Source organism: Thermobia domestica, chromosome 13 (genome assembly GCF_964235325.1).
Source record: "Thermobia domestica chromosome 13, izTheDome1.hap1.1, whole genome shotgun sequence".
NCBI classification, from domain to species: domain Eukaryota; kingdom Metazoa; phylum Arthropoda; class Insecta; order Zygentoma; family Lepismatidae; genus Thermobia; species Thermobia domestica.
The window spans coordinates 19,994,908-20,014,971 of NC_137466.1; the positions used below are offsets into that span (position 1 = coordinate 19,994,908).

Consider the following 20,064-nt stretch of genomic DNA (forward strand, 5'->3'; position numbering starts at 1 on the left):
TTGAGTTTCGTAATTTCTCTGTGTAGATTTTTATATAGTTTCACACTTTTTCCTTAATGTCTTAAATGCACACTACTTTAACCTGAGAAGAAAAGGAAGTTGTGAAGGAGCTATAGACTGTAAAGTCTACTCAAAGTATTTATCACCTCTTTGCTGTAGCAACTTTAACGGACGGTAATGAAGGAAAAGATTGCGTGAAATTTCAACTTAGAATGAATTAGCTAAAGTTTTATTCTTAGATAACTGTCATTGCTAGCAGTGTTCCGTATTTATTTAGATCCCTACTCTTTTGTAACTGTATCTCACTTTTCCTGTGACGAGAGCAGCATCTAAGCGAGCATTCAGTGAACTAAACGCCATTAAAATCTATATTCATAACACATTGGTGCAGATGAAGTTGAGCTCTTTGGCAATCTTCAGCATGGAAAACGAAAAAAAAAAATCACATTGGTATTTAAAAAATAGTCTACGAATTAGTCTCCGAAAAAGATCACATGCACAGTTTTCAGGTGGTAATTTATAGGTATACTTAAGTTGGTTGAAATTCCTCCAATGTTAGTTGCTAGACACTGAAACCATCCCTAATAAGGGAGGAAGGTGGCATGTAAAAGTAGTCAAATACGAACGATATTAGTGTCGAATTCATAGTTTTCGAGGTCGCAAAGATGAATAGTGACACTGTTGATGATGCTCAAGTACGATTTAAGCCTTGGTTGTCATGGAAGTCAGAGTGGAAGGGTGACAGGCAAAAAGAATCGAAAACATTGTATATTTGTGTCGAATGCATAGTTTCCGGGATCACTGACATAATTAGTGCCATTCCAGATATAGTATATGTCCAACGTCGGACTCATTGTCATGAGGGTCAGAGTGGAGAACCAATGAAGATTTCCGAACAGTTCCTTTGGTATGAGTTTGAATACACTGAGAATGAAATGTGGCAATGCACAAATACTAGTGTCACATTCAGACCTATCAAAGATATGATTTCTGGGGGATTGTCGTTGCTCCAAGGACGCATTATCCCCTGATAATTAGCTAAAATCGTCACTGCTTTGTAGGGGCATAGGCATAAATTTATTTCAGGGATAGAAGGCTTTTGCAAACATTCAGTATGATATGACGTAAGGAAATGAATTACATTAAGGTCGTATAATTTAATTTAAACATTGAAACATCGCAACTTTAAGAAAAGCATGTAATAACAAACAACATATTTGAAAATAATTTCGTCCTAAACTAGATGCGACTACATTTAATTCAAAATTGAACTTCTGGAGTGCACAGTATGAGCGTAGCTGGAAGAAAAAGTCAATAAGGATGGCCTGGATTCAAACCTAAGACCATCCAAGTAAGAATACCTTACATTAAACATTCATGTAACACAACGACGCAAAGTATTTGGCACAACTTTATCATATAGTTTTATCAAATATAACTTAATGAACACAATAGCAATAAACTTTTACTGCCTTAAAAAGTGTTCCTTAACAAGGGGCAATTCATTATACACCCTGTAACTAAGCTACAAGAGGTATGCGTCCCATCTGAACGGCGCATCCACCGAGCCAAAGTTTGGAATATTTCATTCTAGTAGGTAAACGAAAAGTATGTGACAGACTCCATAGACTTCTTTGCAGCTGAGTGGATAAAGCCATGGTTCGATAACTAAAATGTTCGTGGTTCGGAACCCGGCTCGGAAGCAAAATATTTTTTTTTTAATTCTTAATTCCCCAAATCTTAAGATCTTTCTCTCCCTTCGTAATCATCTGATTCTCTAAAAAGAGTTCTCCATCTTAATTCGACAACTGCCTAATGTGATCCTCGCAGTTCGGAACCTTTCCTTCTTCTGTCTCACAAAGTCACAATTTTCATCATAATACGGAAGCTGTCCGATCACTTTTTCTCCAATTCTAAACTTGTATATGTAAATCATCCTTTTCTGCCTCCATATTTGAATCTCTCTCAATGTCGTCCTTGAACTCATATGGCTTGGGATCAAATCTTCGACTCTTGAAACCAAATGTAAGCGCTCTAGCAGTGTGTTATCGTAACTATATACAAGGTAGATTAGTTTTTAAACGCAGCGTGATTTTAGATTTTGCCTGGGGTCGGGGGAAGGCGGACATTCTCCGCTGACATAGTAGTTTCATGTTTCATTAGTAAAAAATGAAGTGAAAACTTTAATTTTTTTCGTCCCACGATTACGCGAGGTAGGCTTAAAAAGTCGGTGATGATGAGCAATGAAGGAAATGGTGGAATGAAGAAAGTGGGAGGAAACGGGAGAACCCACACCCACGGTGCTTGTTCACCACAAAGTTCAGTTGGCGGTAGATGGGATCGAACTTTTTTATTAATATATTACTGTAAATGCGATCAAACAATATGTATTTATCAAGCTCAAGGGAGTGGGGCAATTACACCCTTCTGTTCTGTCCAAATGACGCCAACTGGAATATTTGCTTGCAATTACTAAAAAAATAAATAAATAAATAAATAAATACCACTCATTTCTGTCAGTAGTTTTTAGAGTTCTGCGCACGCATTACAGACTTTGGGAAGAACAAAACCTACTGCCATGATTAACAATTTCCATAGATTCCACAGGGAGCATCTTCCTAGGTTGCTGTGATTATGCAGTCTTTGAAGAAGGGAAAGAATGCAAATGAGGGCGTTTATGAAGCTATGGGAACAATTTGATACATTTTGTTTTATTCAGGCTCTAGAAAGGCATTTCAGAACAACGAATGAAAGAGACAGTTTTAGAGCTATAAACCTTGTAAACTGCTCGCCTTACGTCACACACTGCTTTAGACAAGGAGAGATGGAGGAGGGGATGAGGTAGGTTGAATAGCGGAATAATTAGTCGATAAGCAGTGTATTTCTGAATGCATGAGCACACGGCGCAAGAGTTTGTTCCTAGGTTGACTTAAACTTTTTGTAACATTTTCTATGCATCGAACTGTACCTCGCCGGATGGAAGAACACACAATCCAATTGATCACGTTAGTAGATAAAAGAAGAGAGACTAGTATAATTGATATTCGCTCGTTCAGAGGATTCGACTGTGACATTGATCACTATCTGGTAGCAGCGATAACAAGAGGGAGAGATTATAGTTGAATAAAGAGTATATGAACATATGAAAACGGAGAGGTTTAGTTTAAAGAAATTAGAGGAGAAAAGGCGAGAGGGGAATACCAAATTGAAGTGTAATAGATTCTCGTTTCAGAAAGTTTTGGGAGCACTAATATGAGGATACTTGGGTTCAAATTAGGAATAGCATTAAAATTTCAGGAAGAGAAAACTTGGGGCACGCGGAAATACGTAGGAATAAATCATGGTTCGACCTACAATGCATAAAATTAATGGAGAAGGGAAAATAGACAAAACTGCGTTGGCTAGAAAATCCGAACGATATAACTACACTAAATTTCGTTGACATCAGACGGGAAACTGTCAAAATGTTTAGAAGAGAGAAACGCAATTTTTTGGAAGCTTAAATTAATTAATTTGAAGATAATAGTAAAAGAAAAAATCGAGACATGTTCAAGAGCATCATGGAATTTAAGAAAGATATGAAGCGATGATGGAAAGAGTGATGACGGACAAATTCTTACTCATACAGATAGTATCTAGAATAGATGGAAAGATATCTTTAACGATTTTCTTAACACGCTGCCAAAAGCTAATGTTTGTGGGGAAAGGGAAATGCACAACAGAACCATAAATTTCAGAGCCTAGACGAACAGAAGTAGAAATTGTTATAAAGAAATTAAAGAAGCACAAATGTCCAGGTGTACACGAAGTTCGGACTGAGTTAATTTTAGCTAGAGAGAAAAATTGTGGAACAATATACACAAACCCATTCTCCATATTTGAAACAAGGAGGAATTACCAGAATAGTGGAAAGAATGAATCGTTCCAACACACAAGAAAGGCGACAAGTAGATTGTAATAATTATCAAGGCTTTTCCCTCCTGTCAACATCCTGTAAAATCCTCTCAAACATTTCATTAGCAAGATTGATCCCGTACGCGGATGAAATTATTGGAGATTATCAGTGTGGATGTAGACGAAATCAATCAACATTGACCATTTAATATTCGACAAATATTCGAAAAGAAATGGGAATACAATACCCTAGTACATCAATTATTTATTGACTTTAGTACATCAATTATAAAGGCTTACGATTCTATTAGGAGAGAATATTATACAACATTGTTACAGAATTTGGAATACTGAAAAAGCTAGTTATATTAATTAAGATGTGTTTAAAGGAATCCCAAAGTAAAGTCAGAGTAGGAAAATTCTTGTCCACAGGCTTCCTCGTCGAGAATGGCCTGAAAAAAGGAGATACGTTGTTTACATTATTATTCAACTTTATTCTGAAGTTTTGTATAAGAAAAACCAAAGATAGCAACCAACGCGTAGAGCTGAATGGTATTTACCAGGTTATGGCGTATGTTGATGATGTAAATCTGATGCGAGATGATAGAAGAACAATAGGACGAAATGCAGAGGCATTATTAAATGGTTGCAGGTTTAGAAGTAAGGGCAGAAGAAACTACATTCATGGAAGTTCATTGGGATCGTAATATTGCAAATTATGGATGCGTCAAATTTTCAAATAATATTTTCGATAAAGTGGATACTTTCAAATATCTAGGATCAATATTAACAGACCAAAATCATATCCATGAAAAAATTAGATGTCGACTGAAATCAGGGAATTCGTTTATTATTTAGTTCAAATTCTTTTTACGTCGAGGAATTTGAAGCTCAAAATATATATACAACGATAATCATGGCTGTTATTCTTTATTGTTGCGAAACGTAGTCGCTTACTTTAAGGGAAGATTGCAAACTGAAAGTATTTGAGAATAAAATTCTCAGACGAATATTCGGACCCAAGAGGAAGTGCAATCGGGAATGGTGGAAACTTCATAAGGAGGAAGTGCCTAATTTGCACTCTTTACCAAACACTGTTAGAGTCATCAAATCTAGGAGGCTCAAGTGGGCAGCTCATGTAGCGAGAATGAAAGAAAGTAGGAACTCTTTCAAAGTTTTGATTAGAAATCCAATCGGGAAATGTCCATTAAGAAGACCTAGACGCAATTGGAAGGACAATATTAAGACTAATGTCGCAGAAATAGGAATACAAAGTTGAAACTGGATTCAGTTTGTCAAGGACAGAGATCAATGGAGAGCTTTCGTGAACGCGAAATTGAACCTTCGGGTTCCATACGCCATAGAGTTAGTTAGTTAGTTCTTTTGCGGTATACAGTGAAATACAGTGAAATATAACGGAAATTCTGAAGGTTTATGTTTTGTTTGAATGCAGGTAGATAAAACAAAGCACAACTGTCACGTATGCACAGAAGGAATATTCTGGCGATACAGTTAGTTGATGGAGAAATGATCCCAATAAATTCCTTTAAATTGGAAGCGTTTCATATGTCAATGGAATAAAAAATCACTGGTAGTGATTAGTCTTTGAAAAAGACGAAATTCGTTGTGTTAAGTTCTGACCTTTTCAGCTCTTATTCTAATATTCCCGCGAAAACAGCAGCGCGTGTGTATCTCTTCACTCATTTCATTTTCATACCTTCATTCTCACCATCGTGATTAGTCCGATTGGGTAGAAGAGCGTGCTTAATAAAGCAAATTTATCACCATCACAACACTGAACACGTATTTCAGACTTTGACCTTTTCCGATTTTGAAAACGCTCCTGCGTGCACTATAAGTCATTACTCGACACCTTGTAAATCACATCATCATTAAGAAATCGTATATAGTAACTTTCTTTAAGAAATAAGTAAAAAACTTGTTCTGACTCTTATTGAAAATTTTGGCTTCGATCGGAGCGAGCAAGAAAATTTTTAACAAATGTATTTCTTTGCAATCCGACAACAAAATTTATTCAATACGGCACCGCTCGCACTCTTTTCCGACATTTTTTCTTTCTTCTTGCTAGTTCGGCGATCCCTTGTTATCGGCGCCCGGGGCAACCGCCCCGCTCGCCTCCCCAGGTACGGCTTTGGATGTGTATGTTATGTATGAAAAAGGATGTAAATAACAAACCCACCATGCATAATACTGACTTCACAGCTTAAGTAAAGGTAGATTGTTTTGCTTTTGAAATAGTACGTGAAACATATGGTCCGCAATTAGGGGTAAACTACTTCGGGCCCTTGATTAAAAGGGACACCCAAAAGGGCAATATATCCTCGCCAATATAACTCAACACCTCTCTTATCAAACCTAAGAGGGCACCGAATTTCGTGTTTGCTTTGGGTGATGCATTCTTGTTGCACTCCAGCAGATGGTGTGAGGAATCCTACTTAGCAACATATTCGCCGTTGTACGTCGTGTAGACCAGTTTACAAAAATGTGATTTGCAGTAGAATTTGATAGCACTCAGCTACTACAAAATCTTTCTGATAATTTCGCCTTCTTGTTTGCAATAAAGGTAAGTTCTCCCAATGGCATAAAAATTCCCTGTACCCAAATATCACATTGAATTGACTGCAGATGCTGTCTCAAGTAAGACACCAGCTTTGTTGAAATGATGATTCCTAACTTAAGAGATAATAACACACACATATATCTAAACTGAATAAGGTAAATTGCACTAAACCTCACCTACATTTCCAGTCTTCACTTCTGAACGATTCAGATTAGATATATAACAATATGACATACGCATTTCTTTTATATTGGATTGATGGTGAAAAGAGACGTTAACTCCAACCAATTATCGTCGCAGAAGACTCAGATTCCATTCCCGGTGGGAGGTCATGAGGTTCGAATCTCATGTTAGGCTGTGAGTCCGTGTCGCTTTTGACTATTTTTAAAGCATCTTCAATTATTAGATTCATATTTCGTAAATGAATATTTAGTTTATAACCCTATAATATGGGATAAACCATTTCTTGACAATAAACAATAAACTATAACAAAGGGTGGTTCACTGATGTGAATTTGCTTCGACTACGATTTTCAAAAATATCTAATATTTTTTTTAAATGTATTATAAATAAAAATATCTAGTACGTATTTCAGTATATAGTAGGCTATAAATATAACTACTGTATGGTGTGATTCATGAAATTTACAGCGGAAAGGTAGTTCGGTGGTCCTTCCAAACCGGTATTTTCCCAAAACGTAGTTCGGTGGTTCTTCTATTTCTTCTGCTATTGCAAATTTTCTCTCGCATTATTTTCGTAAGGTGAGACCAATTCGTCATTTTCCAAGATGAAACAATTTGAAGTCTTATCTTGCCTCACATAGTGGGCAACTCTAATCTCAATTATGACTAGAAACGAAATATAAGAAGAATTACAATTTCTTGAAAGTATAAAATACTTAAATATAAACTCATCACTTAATAGACTTGTATATGAAATTATATTATGTGTCAAATAACAGAGAAAAATATTCAGAGAAAAATCATATTTATAATATTAACAATTTTCATTATTACTATTATTATTATTATTATTATTATTATTATTATTATTATTATTATTATTATTATTTTCAATTATAAATTTGAATTAAATTGTAAAAACAAGCCGAAAATAAACCAAAATTGTCAAATGTAAAAAAAATCCAATAATTAATATCTTGAGATTTCCTACTTAAAATAATTGCAAATATAAACAGCTTGTAATGTTTCAAAGTAAAAACCTCAAATATAAATCCTATGCCATGAAGGTCACTTCTAACGTTTTTCTACATATGCTTTGGGAATCAGAATTTAACATATATCTTTAAAAATTTATTTTCAAGGTTTGGGAAAACTGGAAACGAGTAGTCTGAAAGAAGAGTCACTTTAGTCTATGGTTACTAATGTTAATTAATGAACATTAATTAATTGAAAATAAAAGTAGATAGGAGTAAATTGAATTTTAGTTAGTTATAATACAAAGCATTTAATAGCAAGTACCATATTGTAGAGCTTTACTTGCACGTCACTATCTATAGCTATAATCAGGGATTAGGTTCAAGCTCTCAAAGCTCAAACATTATCCATTTTTTCTAATAGTAATAATAACAATAATAGAAAATTTTAAAATTTCAACGTTATGTATTTTTTTTTCAGGATAATTGATTCTATTTTATTTAATTTGTGTTTTCTTTTTCGTCAAGAAATTCTAGGCTGTGGTGGTAAAGCACAACAAAATTCCCTACCTTTCTATTTGGAGTTAACTTCCTTCTATTTACAAAACGCTGTGATGTAGGACTATAGCTTCTTGTAGTTTCTAAACCACTTTCCGGGAATCAAAGTATTCTAGGAATTTTTGAAAATAAATAGTTTGTAAATCATGAAAATCATTCACATCTTGCTACAGAAAGCTAGCGCAGTTTAAACCCTAAACATACATAGGAACACTCTTTAACTGGAGGATATTTGCTTTACAATCTTTGAAAACACTGTTGATTCTGAAGAATCATTATATGAAATTTGATACAGAAAGTTACACTATACAGTATATATTTAAGCAGAAATATACAATGATGAGTTAGGAATAGAAACTTACCTCTAACATCTTCAGGGCTGAGATCCTGCAATGCATGCCCATGTGAATAATAAGGAATATCTGGATCCCTGAAGACGAGCCTAGGACTTCTTCCGGGTCCCACATGTAATGGTGGTGGACCCCAAGGCTCTCGTGGCGGTGGCAATTGTCCTCCAGGAGGTGGAAATAAAGGTGGGGGAGGAGGTGGAAGTAAAGGAGGTGGAGGTCTTGGTGGTGGCAGTACAAGTCGTCCAGGTTCTCTTCCATAGTACCCAGGGAACCTTACATAGCGTCTTGACCGCGGACTAGCAACGTCTGTAGAATTTATGAATCTTTCCATGGTATTACTTGTATCGTCTTCAGAGTTCATCTCTGAAATTTCGTACTGATCTAAAGCTGAAGAAGACGTTAATGATGAGTCGTCTTCAATATCTATGCCGCTGCTGCGACGAATAAGAGGAAGTGTATGATCTCTTTCGGTGTCGAGCACGGAAATATGAAAAGGTACGAGTAAGGGACGTACTGTGTTTGACCAAGTACTCACTAGAGGCGCCACCAGGATGAGAAGGAAGAAGGTCATCGCTACAGAGCCAGAACAGGTGACGGTCCGGCTGAAAAAAAAAAAAAAAAACAGAAATTTATATCAACGTATGCACAAAAATAGACAAGTACATGATTAAACAGTCATGACAGTAAAATTTTTCAACAACAAATATAATCCACAAAATACGAAATACTAACAGAATTTAGTACGGAAAGTACAGAACAAAATACGAATGGAACGCTTATTGAACATTCTCCTTCATTGCTATATGGGAGTCCTGGGTTTGACTTCTGGTAAGAACCCATGTAGTTTGTATCCCACGCTAAGCGGTAGGTCCACGTATAACTTCAAAGAAAAGTGATGAAAAACGACTGGAAACATTCGAAATATGGCTGTGGGGGAGGATGGAAAGCAGTGGCGGCTAATGTTAGTGTTTTAGCGTTGCGCAACGACCAAAGTATTTCAAGAAAAAAATATTATCAATAGTAGTAAAGAACAGAAAAATACTTTTTAATACTAGCATATATACACTTTAAATAACATATTTTTTACTTCTGTAACTGTCCGTTCCGTTAATCCGTTTTAAAAAAGCGAAAAATAATCCGTCACAGAGTCTCTAATTTATATTGTGTTGCAGCGAGCATACAACGACCAGATTCCTTCAGAGCGGCAATTGGAGCAAATGTTAAGTCTCCTTTCCCCTATCTCAGAAGTTAAAGGGACTGGTCGTTGCAGTGCTTCTGCAACACAGCACGGTTTCCAGTGAACGAGAAGGTTTTTCGCGCTAAATAAGATTTCTGAATTTTCTTTCACTAGCAATTAACAAATGGAATTTGTTTTTATGCATTCATATTTTTAAATTACGGGACCATACTGAAGCAAATCAATATAATGACAATTAAAAAAGTGATTGCGGAATTACAAAATAATAAAGAAAATATCTAGTAGAGGAGAAAACAAATTAAAGTAGACCCGCATTTACAAGTTAATTCTTAGCTTATATTGATAATGAAGCCTTCTTCTACAGTAATTTGTGAATCAAATATGTCAGTATGTAGAATCGCTCCTCCCCCCCCCCCTCTGTGGATAGTATTTTAGTATAAACATAATTTCTTTTATAAAATAAGTATATTTTATACTCTTGATAATTTACACATAAAACTGTATGATGGGGAACGCCACATTGAATTTGGGACTAGTTAGCAATGCTCAGGGACGTAGCCACGAGGGGGGTCCACCGGGTCCGGACCTCCCAGAATTTCGAAACTTGACTAACATTTGTAGACTTTCTTAACAAACTATACTTGTTTAACAGAGAAAATTTTTAATTTTACGCCTCATCATGTACTCTTCTTTTCTTATAAAAATAATCGTTCTATCATTTTTTCTAAAGATATAGATGACAGTAAGTAAGAATTACTTATCGTCTTTTCGGGTGCAGTATAAGGCAGGTTCCATATTATGTAGACTTATTGGACCTCCCTCAAATACTTTGGACCCCTCCCAGTTAACATTTCTGGGTGTAGAACTGGCAGTGCTATTTGTTTTGATGTTCCTTGATTTTTTGGCTTCTGTTACATGCTGATCCTTCATCTGGCGAGTTTCGAAGTTTCCTTTCCAGAACATATCACATTAGTAAGCATTGTTTCGCCTCATGTGGAAGTATATTGTGTTCATCGTGCATTGCGTAACAAGCAGGACGGATGATTTAGAATGTAGTTTTTTTTTCTTTTACGCACATGTGTGTGTATTGATGTATGAATATGTGACATTCGGAATTCATATACCAGTACCTATTTTGTATCAACTGTTTTGGTTTTTAATTATTAGGTTTAATTTTATTGTGTGTGCTTTAATTCTGTAAATAACCTACAAATTCTGAATGAATTGTATACCATGACTTACAAAAAACATTGACCAGCTTTCAACTGGGGAAAAATTTGCAATTAAGGCTTAGACAAAACAAGCAAAGGGCAATTCAGGAGAGTGTTCGAAAAAAAAAAATCCAGTTTTAATTTACAGGATATCTTATGGCAGTAGTGTTGTTGCACCAGATAAATTTTCTCAATTTATTTCAAATTTTCTTGGATAAACTGTGAATAAAGTGTGTTCAATGTACATTTTTTTATAACACTAATCTCTGCTACGAACTCTCTTCAGTCAACGCTGAAGAGGAATTCGGATCACTGTCAGGGACTGAGTTTGTTAGAATGAATCGTTCGCAATAATCTAGAAAAAATATTTGGTGAATCTACAAAGCTTCTGAAATTAATATTAACTGTACCTATGGCGTCAGAAAAAGACGAAAAGTTTTTTTTCCACGTGAGAAAGAATTGACAGTTTCAAGGAATTGAATGCAGCTTAGAAATATTCCTGGGAAAGATATGTAATTTTATTTTATTTATTTATTTTAGCTGCAACTGCTTGTGTTTTATCAACTTTGTTCTGAAACTGAAAATAAGGTGCTAAAATTGGTATAGAGTAGGAATTTCAGAATTAGCCTAAATCATGAGAAGAAAAAATTAAAAGATTAAACCAGAGAATTTGTTAAAAATATCATGATGTAAATATTATACTTGGTGGCTTGAAATTTAGCGGTTCTTTCAGCACCGAAGCTATATAAGATGTGAACCTACAGTTTTAAGGTGGAATCTAAACAACCTTTATGCGCTGAAACTTTTCAATGATCTCCCACAGGATTCGAATCCGGAACCCCATTCTCCAAAGGCACGTGCATAGCTAGTAAAGTATAAAGTAGTGTAAATGTTGGAATTTATTGATTGGGGTCTAATATTTGTTTTCGATGCAGAGGATATCTTAGAAAAAAATGCCTCTTGCTCCGTCTCTTTTGACTATATCAGCGAGGCTACATCAGACGTGAACTACAGCTCAACGTGGGACCCTAACCACATAACCTCCTGCCTAGAATCGAATCCAGGTCTACCACGCCAAAGACACGTACGCTTACCGCTTAGTCACGAAAGAGCTCCATATATTGATGGAAACGAGACCGAGACTAATACGATGTTTTTCGACTCGAGACGAGACCGAGAGTGTATTGAGTTTCATCTCGTCTCTATACCATTTCTAACATACATACACATCCTTTTTATACAGGTACGCAGATTAATATGGATGTAGGAACAAATTGAAAAAGCAACAATCTAACACCAACTGAATTGTTTTCCAAGTTTCATTAAGATAAAGTAAGCTGTTTTGGTCGTTTACTTTGTCTGTACTTAGTTTCCTCTGCGTATTTTTTTCTTTACATATGAAGAAACTGCAGCTAACACCAATACTTCATCGATAACCTTCATATCTTCTCACAAGAAACCAACTGAAGCAGTTCATTCTCATTCTACACTTCTGGCGCGGGAAATGAAAAGAAAAGACCTGGAAACCCTGACTGGCTCATAGTATGATTTACAACTCTGGTGAAACTAAAATTACCGTGTAGCCACCTAGGCCGCGTTCCCTGTGGGGGTTAACGCTTTCTCGACTAGCCTAGTACTAAGAAGAAATTGTATCATGAAGGACGTCATCGGGAAAGAGAGGCAGAGAGCGAAGGAGACTACAATGAATTATATACCTCTAAAGTCGGAAACACACTTAATTGTTTGCATACTTCCGCAAAACATAGAAACACCAAATTTTGCATACTTGTTCGTCATGTGATGTGAGTAATGGGAAAATTCCGATATCATGAAAAAGGCGACATTTTCCATGTAAATGAAGGGTCGAAATTTTTCGTCGTTTCGAAATGCTGGTTTTTAGAGTAGTTCCGGAGATCATAGAAACGTCATATTTTGTCAGACAGTGAAGATAGGAACATAGTTTATGTTAGAGAAAAGATCATGAAAATTCGTTTTCTTTTGGCGGCGCAAATTGAAAAAATGTGAAATTTGTAATGGCTGTGTCTAGGACGTTGAAATTCCGAGGTGATTTTCATTCTGATGCGTAGTTTGCGAATCCGCCCTTAAACTTGAAAAAATAGTCATGTTCGGTGTAAGAAAGTGCTAGGAATGTTATAAGGGGTCGTCTAATTCTAGACAACTTGTAGATATGGTAGAATCACGAAATTTCATTCAAGTGTGTAGACTACAGCCTAAGTGAGGGGAAAAACCGGACATGTTGGAAAAGTCGTCATCTTCGATTCAATATGGCGGCTCAAAAATTTGTAACCATGAAAATTGTAAGTTGTGCTCACGGTACGTATGCCAGGTTTCGCTATGTTATTAAGGACGTAATTTAGTTTAAGTGAAGAAACAAATCATTGGAGAAGTCGCCATCTTGAATGCAAAATTGCCATATTTTTGAATCGCCTTCGTTTGGTCTCTTACGTGGTATGTTGAGGAGAACAGAACAAACATAATCCAACGTAGTAAGTTAGCTCCGCGGTAAAGCGTCTGCTTTCTAAGTTGAAGGTCTGGGTTCGATTCCCAGTCCAACCTTCTTTATCTTGCGTTTTTTCTGATCACCGTTGCTTCGTTTTAGCAAAATAGTTTCTGTTGGTATTGCGTGAACAAAATATTTTCGTTATTACAGACATAGACGGAAAGGATATATTTATACGCTAACTGTTGAGATGGTCTCGAAACTAGGCAGTATGTTCATGTGGAGTTTCGAGACGATACTCAACTATTTAAAAAGAAACATATGTAGCTTTAGAGATGGGGCATCACCAGTGTTTCTTTCAGAAACAATGTTCCTGAGGATCACAGTTAGTATTCCCAGGGGCACTGCTAATAATATTCTATTTATCATTCTATTATACACGTATTATTTGGTCTCCTGCGGGGGCACTCTAAGAGCCCCAAGGAGGCAGTCTCCCCCCCAAAACATTTTGGAAAAACATTGAGCATCATTTCCAAGATATAGTATTCAGACGAGAAAAAAATACATTTTCTCTCGCGAGAATAGTGTGTGCTTCAAACCGGAAATAATTGCAAACAATCTCCCTTTTATATACTAGTCGTTTAGATACATGCGTATACCAAGTTTGATGTTTATACAACAACTGAGAGAGTATAAGATTATAAATTTTAAGGAAATACACACACAGATTTATATATATACGCACCTTTTGACAATTGTCCCGTCGGCAGCGTATATAGTTATAATATATGAGATACGTGGAAAAGTGCCCCTTTCGGTTCAGTAGTTTGTGTGCGTGCAGAACCGGTTGGAATGGAATGCGATGTATAATAGAGTGAAGCTTATTGGCAATCATCTATGCTATAAACTTTCAAAGAAAGAAAAAAATGTTTTGGGAATTGAACCTAGGTCTCCTGCCCAGTAGGCTCACGTCATTCCCCTACACTACCGAATTCCTTAGATTTTTGATTTCCTACTAACTGCTCAGACAGTACTTGTACGTAGCGGGCCGGCATCTGTGGAATTACACCTCTAGAATCGGAATAGTAATCATGTTATATATGCGTTTTTTTAGTATCATTAAGGAAATGATGTCCTGTTATTTGATTGTAATAAGAAATGACAAATACACCGTTCTAATACACTGATTTACTACAATGCAGAGAGTTGTGTTGTTTAAGATGCTATAAATAAATTTTTGAAAAGCCTTCATAATATTCATATTCTAAATTACCTAGTAAATAATCGTCTTCATTGAAAATGTAAGAGTAAAGATACAGGAAGACTGTATGTAATTGCCCAGTATATATAAACATTTCAAGAAGTCTTGCTGCCCAATAAGTACATTTGTACCAAAGGACACCATTATAATACAGTGTACTACGTTACAGTGCAAAGACTAGTGTTCAATCAAATGTTATGAACTAATCTTTAAAAAGCCTTAAAAAATTCATATTTGTAAATTACCTACAAATTGTAGTCTTCATTGAAAATTCAAGACAAGAGATGCAGTTAGACTGCAAGAAATTGTCCAGTAAATATGAAATATTTCGAGAAGTCTTGCTGCAGGTAATATGTACTACTATGCCAAAGGATTCCATTATAAGGAACTTTTCTACATTATAGTGCAAAAGTAGTGTTCTCTCAAATGTTACGAACAAATGTTTAAAAAGCCCCCAATAATATTCATATTTGTAAATCACCTACAAATTTTAGTCTTCATTGAAAATACAGGAATAAATATACAGGGAGACTGCAAGATTTTGTGCAGTATATATGAAACTTTTCAAGAAGTCTTGCTCCAGGTAATATGTACAACTATGCCCAAGGTTTCTATTATAGTCCACTGTACTACATTCTAGTACAAAAGTAGTGTTCACTCAAATGCTATGAAAAAAATTAAACAATCTTCAACAATATTCACATTTGTAAATTACCTAGTAAATTGTAGTCTTCATTGTAAATACAAGAATAAATGTGCAGGAAGCCTGAAATATTTTCCAACTCATATATCACAGATATGAGCTACTTTTCCTGCAGGTAATATGTAAAATTAACCACAACGACACTATTATAATACATTGTATTAAATTACACTGCAAAACATAATATAAAAAATACTACGAATAAATGTTTAAACGGCTGCAAATATTCACATTTGTAAACAGTGAGTGTTTCCGGAAAATGCAAGGTTTAATAGGTAGGATATTGCAACACAGTGTCCGCTGTTTATGTTTCAGAAGATAAATTCTGTTATTGTCTCTAACATGTATAGATGTGCGCAAAGTGTACGTAATAATCCATGTACATGATTGCCAGAGTAGAAGTAGCAATAGAGTTCTTTCTAATAAATTGTGTGTTTGCTGTTCAAAGTTAAATGGAAGAAATAATACCGGTTGAATTAAAGTATGTGTTGGTAACAGGTGTCTGCTGTAAAGGGAAGTGAATTCCTCAAGGAATAGTTTTCCAGGACTTGACACCTCATTGCAAAGCCATGACCGGGGGTCTGGGGGCGGAGCCCCCAGCGAGCTTTAGAGAGTGCATGATATAAAAGCAGATGATCATACGTGAAGACGAAGAGGTTAGCGGAGGACCGTGGAGCATGGAAGCTTCTCAGCTGCTGCAAGTGACCTGCCAGTAAGGGCAGAATACTTATTATGATGATGATATAAAATTAGGAAATATTTTATTAACATCAGTTAACTATTTCTATAATTTCAATGTAAAGTGTTTCAAAGTTATCGAAATATATACTGTACAGGGTTTTCGTAAAGTCTGGATGGATTTAATTTGCTTATAATTTTGATAAAAATGCTCATAATGAAATCAAATAAAGTGCAAACGGTAGCGGAAGGATTAAATTTTTACTTGGCAACACTGTTAGATAAGCGGCAACTGGTTTGGTGCGCTGTGTCCTATGATCATCTGATTGGACCGTTCTTTTTTGAAGAGGAGACCGTGAATGGAGATTCGTACCTGGATATGTTGCAGAAATACCTCATTCCGGAACTGGAGGCACGTGGAATCCAGAACGACATCGTGTTCCAACAGGACGGGGCACCCCCTCAGTATGCAATCAAGGTGAGACAGTTCCTTGACGAGAAATTCCCTAACCGATGGATTGGCCGCGGTGGCCCGACCTCTTGGCCGCCAAGATCACCCGACCTTACCCCCTGCGACTTCTGGCTTTGGGGTCATGTGAAAACGGAAGTTTATGCAAAGAAGTCAAGTGGTTTGGAGAACGTAAAGGACAAAATCAGGGCGTCTGTGGCTGGCATTTCGGATCAAACCCGGCGAAACGCTGTGAGTGGATTCCAGCGCCGCCTACGCGAATGTGTGGACGTAAATTGCGCCCAGTTGGAGGTGTGGCGTTGAATGAACTGGGCTGATGCAGATTACAGGTAAAAATTTAATCCTTCCGCTACCGTTTGCACTTTATTTGATTTCAATATGAGCATTTTTATGTAAATTATAAGCGAATTAAATCCGTCCAGACTTTATGAAAACCCTGTATATGTATATAAATAACAATAACATACTTATGACATTGCTACTTTGGACAGATTAAGAAATATTCTATTGCATGTTTCTGGTTGTTTAATGAAAATTGTAGCGTAATAAAGTAAATTCATGTTTCCACTTCCCCCATTCGTGATGCACAGGGTGATATCTATTTAAAACGGTGTATTTCTATTGTTCGGAATGGTTACTGTTACGGGAGTATTCTGGGTTCTGTCGAAGGTCAACCCTACTGCATATGGACATTTCAAGTTCGTTAAATTCGTTAAGTGAAGATATGAAGCATGTTAGTCAGACAAAAATTTATCTGGTCTAATTTTGTTCCAATTTCTAGTATCTATGGCGTATGGGATCCGTGGTTTGATCCCCAGGCAAGTAAGTTTGTAGTGGGCAATATCGTATCTATGGGTTTTCTCGGGTACTCCCGTTTCTTCTCACATTGTCATTCCACCAATTCTTCCATAATCATTCACTTGCTTAATCACCCGTCTCCTTTAACCTAAAGGTCTAAATTGTGGGACGTTAAACTGAAAACATTTTCTAGTATATCATCTCTATATATTTCTCTAGAACATATTTACTTTCTAGCTAATATTTGGCTGCTAAAATTGAGTAGAACAAAACTACAGGCTAATGTAAGGGCCCGAAAACCATATACTTAATAGTAAATGCGCCATTTGAAGATGCTTTTCTGCCCTAGATCCGTGGTACAGGCTCCATAATCCCTGCCAAGAGATATATGGACTAGGGGTGATTGTCCAGTCAAGTGATATTTTGATATTGGTACGTGAATCCATTCACTTAATTCTGGAAGGGTGCCTAGAAGCAGTTCCTAACTTTTGGAAGTTCTCCATTTAAAATTTGTTAGGGTTGTATAGGTTGTATATGTATTTGTAACTTTCTTACAAGGCTGTCTATAATCTTTATTATAAATTAACTAGAAATGGTACAGTTTCGGAACTATATCACTTCCTTCTTCAGACTACTACTACTGAAATCATAAATAACATTACATCATTTGTTATCTCTACCAATCAGGAATCACTTTTCATTAAAATTCAATATATATGTCCATTGTTGTGACAATCTTAAAATCTTAACAGACATAATACATTGTTAACAAATCTTTATATTTTTTTTAACATATACTAACTAAAATAAATACTAATTAACTACCTAAATATTGAAATTTTCTACCTGAATATTGAATACTCATTAACTACCTGAATATTAAAAAAACACATAAATAAATTTAACCTTATATTGTCCTTATATTCTACCTTTCTTCTTTCTTCTCTTTTCAAAATGTCCTCCCACTCTTCATTAATACTCAAACCACTATTCCAGTTCATAGCTTTATCATAAACTTCTTTTATCCTCTTCGCTTCTTTCCAATTTCTAACCAGTTGTCTCCCTTCATATCCCAATATTTTCGCTCCTTCCCAGTTTACTTCGTGACCTGTTCCATCGACGTGCTTGTAAATGGCATTAGTGTCTCTTCAATCTTACATCATCTTTATGTTGTTTTAAACGTTCTTGCATTCTCTTCTTGGTTTCCCCTACATACACCTTATCACACATCCCACACGGTACTTCATATATCACTTCTTTTTTTTACATAATTCCACTGATAATATTTAGGTAGTTAATTAGTATTTATTTTAGTTAATATATGTTAAAAGAAATATAAAGATTTGTTAACAATGTATTATGTCTGTTAAATATTGGAATATGAAAGGAGACAACTGGTTAGAAAGTGGAAAGAAGCGAAGAGGATAAAAGAAGTTCATGATAAAGCTATGAACGAAAATAGTGTTTGAATATTAATGAAGAGTGGGAGGACATTTTGAAAAGAGAAGAAAGAAGAAAGGTAGAATATAAGGACAATATAGGGTTAAGTTTATTTATGTTTTTTTTTTCAATATTCAGGTAGAAAATTTCAATATTTAGGTAGTTAATTAGTATTTATTTTAGTTAATATATGTTAAAAGAAATATAAGGATTTGTTAACAATATATTATGTCTGTTAAGAATTTAAAATTGTCACAACAATGGACATATATATTGAGTTAAGTTGATTTTAGTTTAGCGTCCCTTTCAGCAGCGAGGCCATATGAGACGTGGACCTACTGATTAACGTGGAATCCGAACCACATGAGCTCTCACCGGGAATCGAACCCGGGTCTCCCACGCCGACATATATATTGAATTTTAATGAAAAGTGATTCCTGATTGGTAGAGATAACAAATGATGTAATATTATTTATGATTTCAGTTGGAGTTGTAGTCTGAAGAAGGAAGTAATATACTTCCGAAACTGTACAATTTCTAGTTAATTTATAATAAAGATTATAGACAGCCTTGTAAGAAAGTTGTATTTAGTTTGTGTTTAAGATGGACACAAGGCCTTTTTATCATAATAGCCATCTGCCTTCTTTGTATCTTTTTTTACGTCAAAAGTTCAAATTTGAGAGATTTTCTCCGAATTTATCCTCTATGATGGTGGTTTATCAGAGTACACGGTCCTGTGAATGGGTACATGGGTTCATTCTCTTTTATAAGACAGTATATCTTGGTGAACCTTTTCAAATTGTATTGGCTTATCCATTAAATTTTGGAATTGTGAAAAAAAGTGGTATTTGTTCTACATAATTAAGGTACACTATATACCTTCTGTAAACCTAATAGTTTTACTTTATCCCCTTCCATGAGAAAAACTGCAAAAATATATCGCAATGATTTTATAGGTAGAGACTAAATGACGGCCCGGACGAGTATTTTCCCTTTACCACCAATTTTATTAGAAAGTTCTAAAATGTCTTTGATTACAAAGAGTAAATAGTGTCTATCTTCTTATTGAACAGGTGAAGGGAGACTGGTGTTTTGCACGGTGCTCCTCCTCTCAAAGCAGTCCCCAAGCCATCCACCTGCAAGGTTCTGGTGAGTCTTGAATGTAGTAATGAGCGCAAGAGTCTTGGTCTTGCAGTTTTTGCAAGAGTCTTGCATGCAAGACCAAGACCATTCCAGAAATCTCGATGCAAGACCAAGACCAAGACCAAGGGGTGCAAGACCAAGAGCAAGACCAAGACTCTTGCG

At 35.7% G+C, this 20,064-nt stretch overlaps 1 protein-coding gene across 4 annotated transcripts in view; it reads right to left on the bottom strand.

Annotated features, from left to right (window-relative positions):
- LOC145668041 (chymotrypsin-like protease CTRL-1) overlaps positions 1-20,064 on the bottom strand; it is a 501,380-nt gene that overhangs the window by 213,497 nt on the left and 267,819 nt on the right. For all 4 annotated transcript variants that reach the window (XM_081735518.1, XM_081735516.1, XM_081735517.1 and 1 more), the window contains exon 2: positions 8,553-9,142. In XM_081735518.1, coding sequence (XP_081591644.1) covers positions 8,553-9,142 — 590 coding nt within the window. The remainder of the gene's footprint in view (positions 1-8,552; positions 9,143-20,064) is intronic.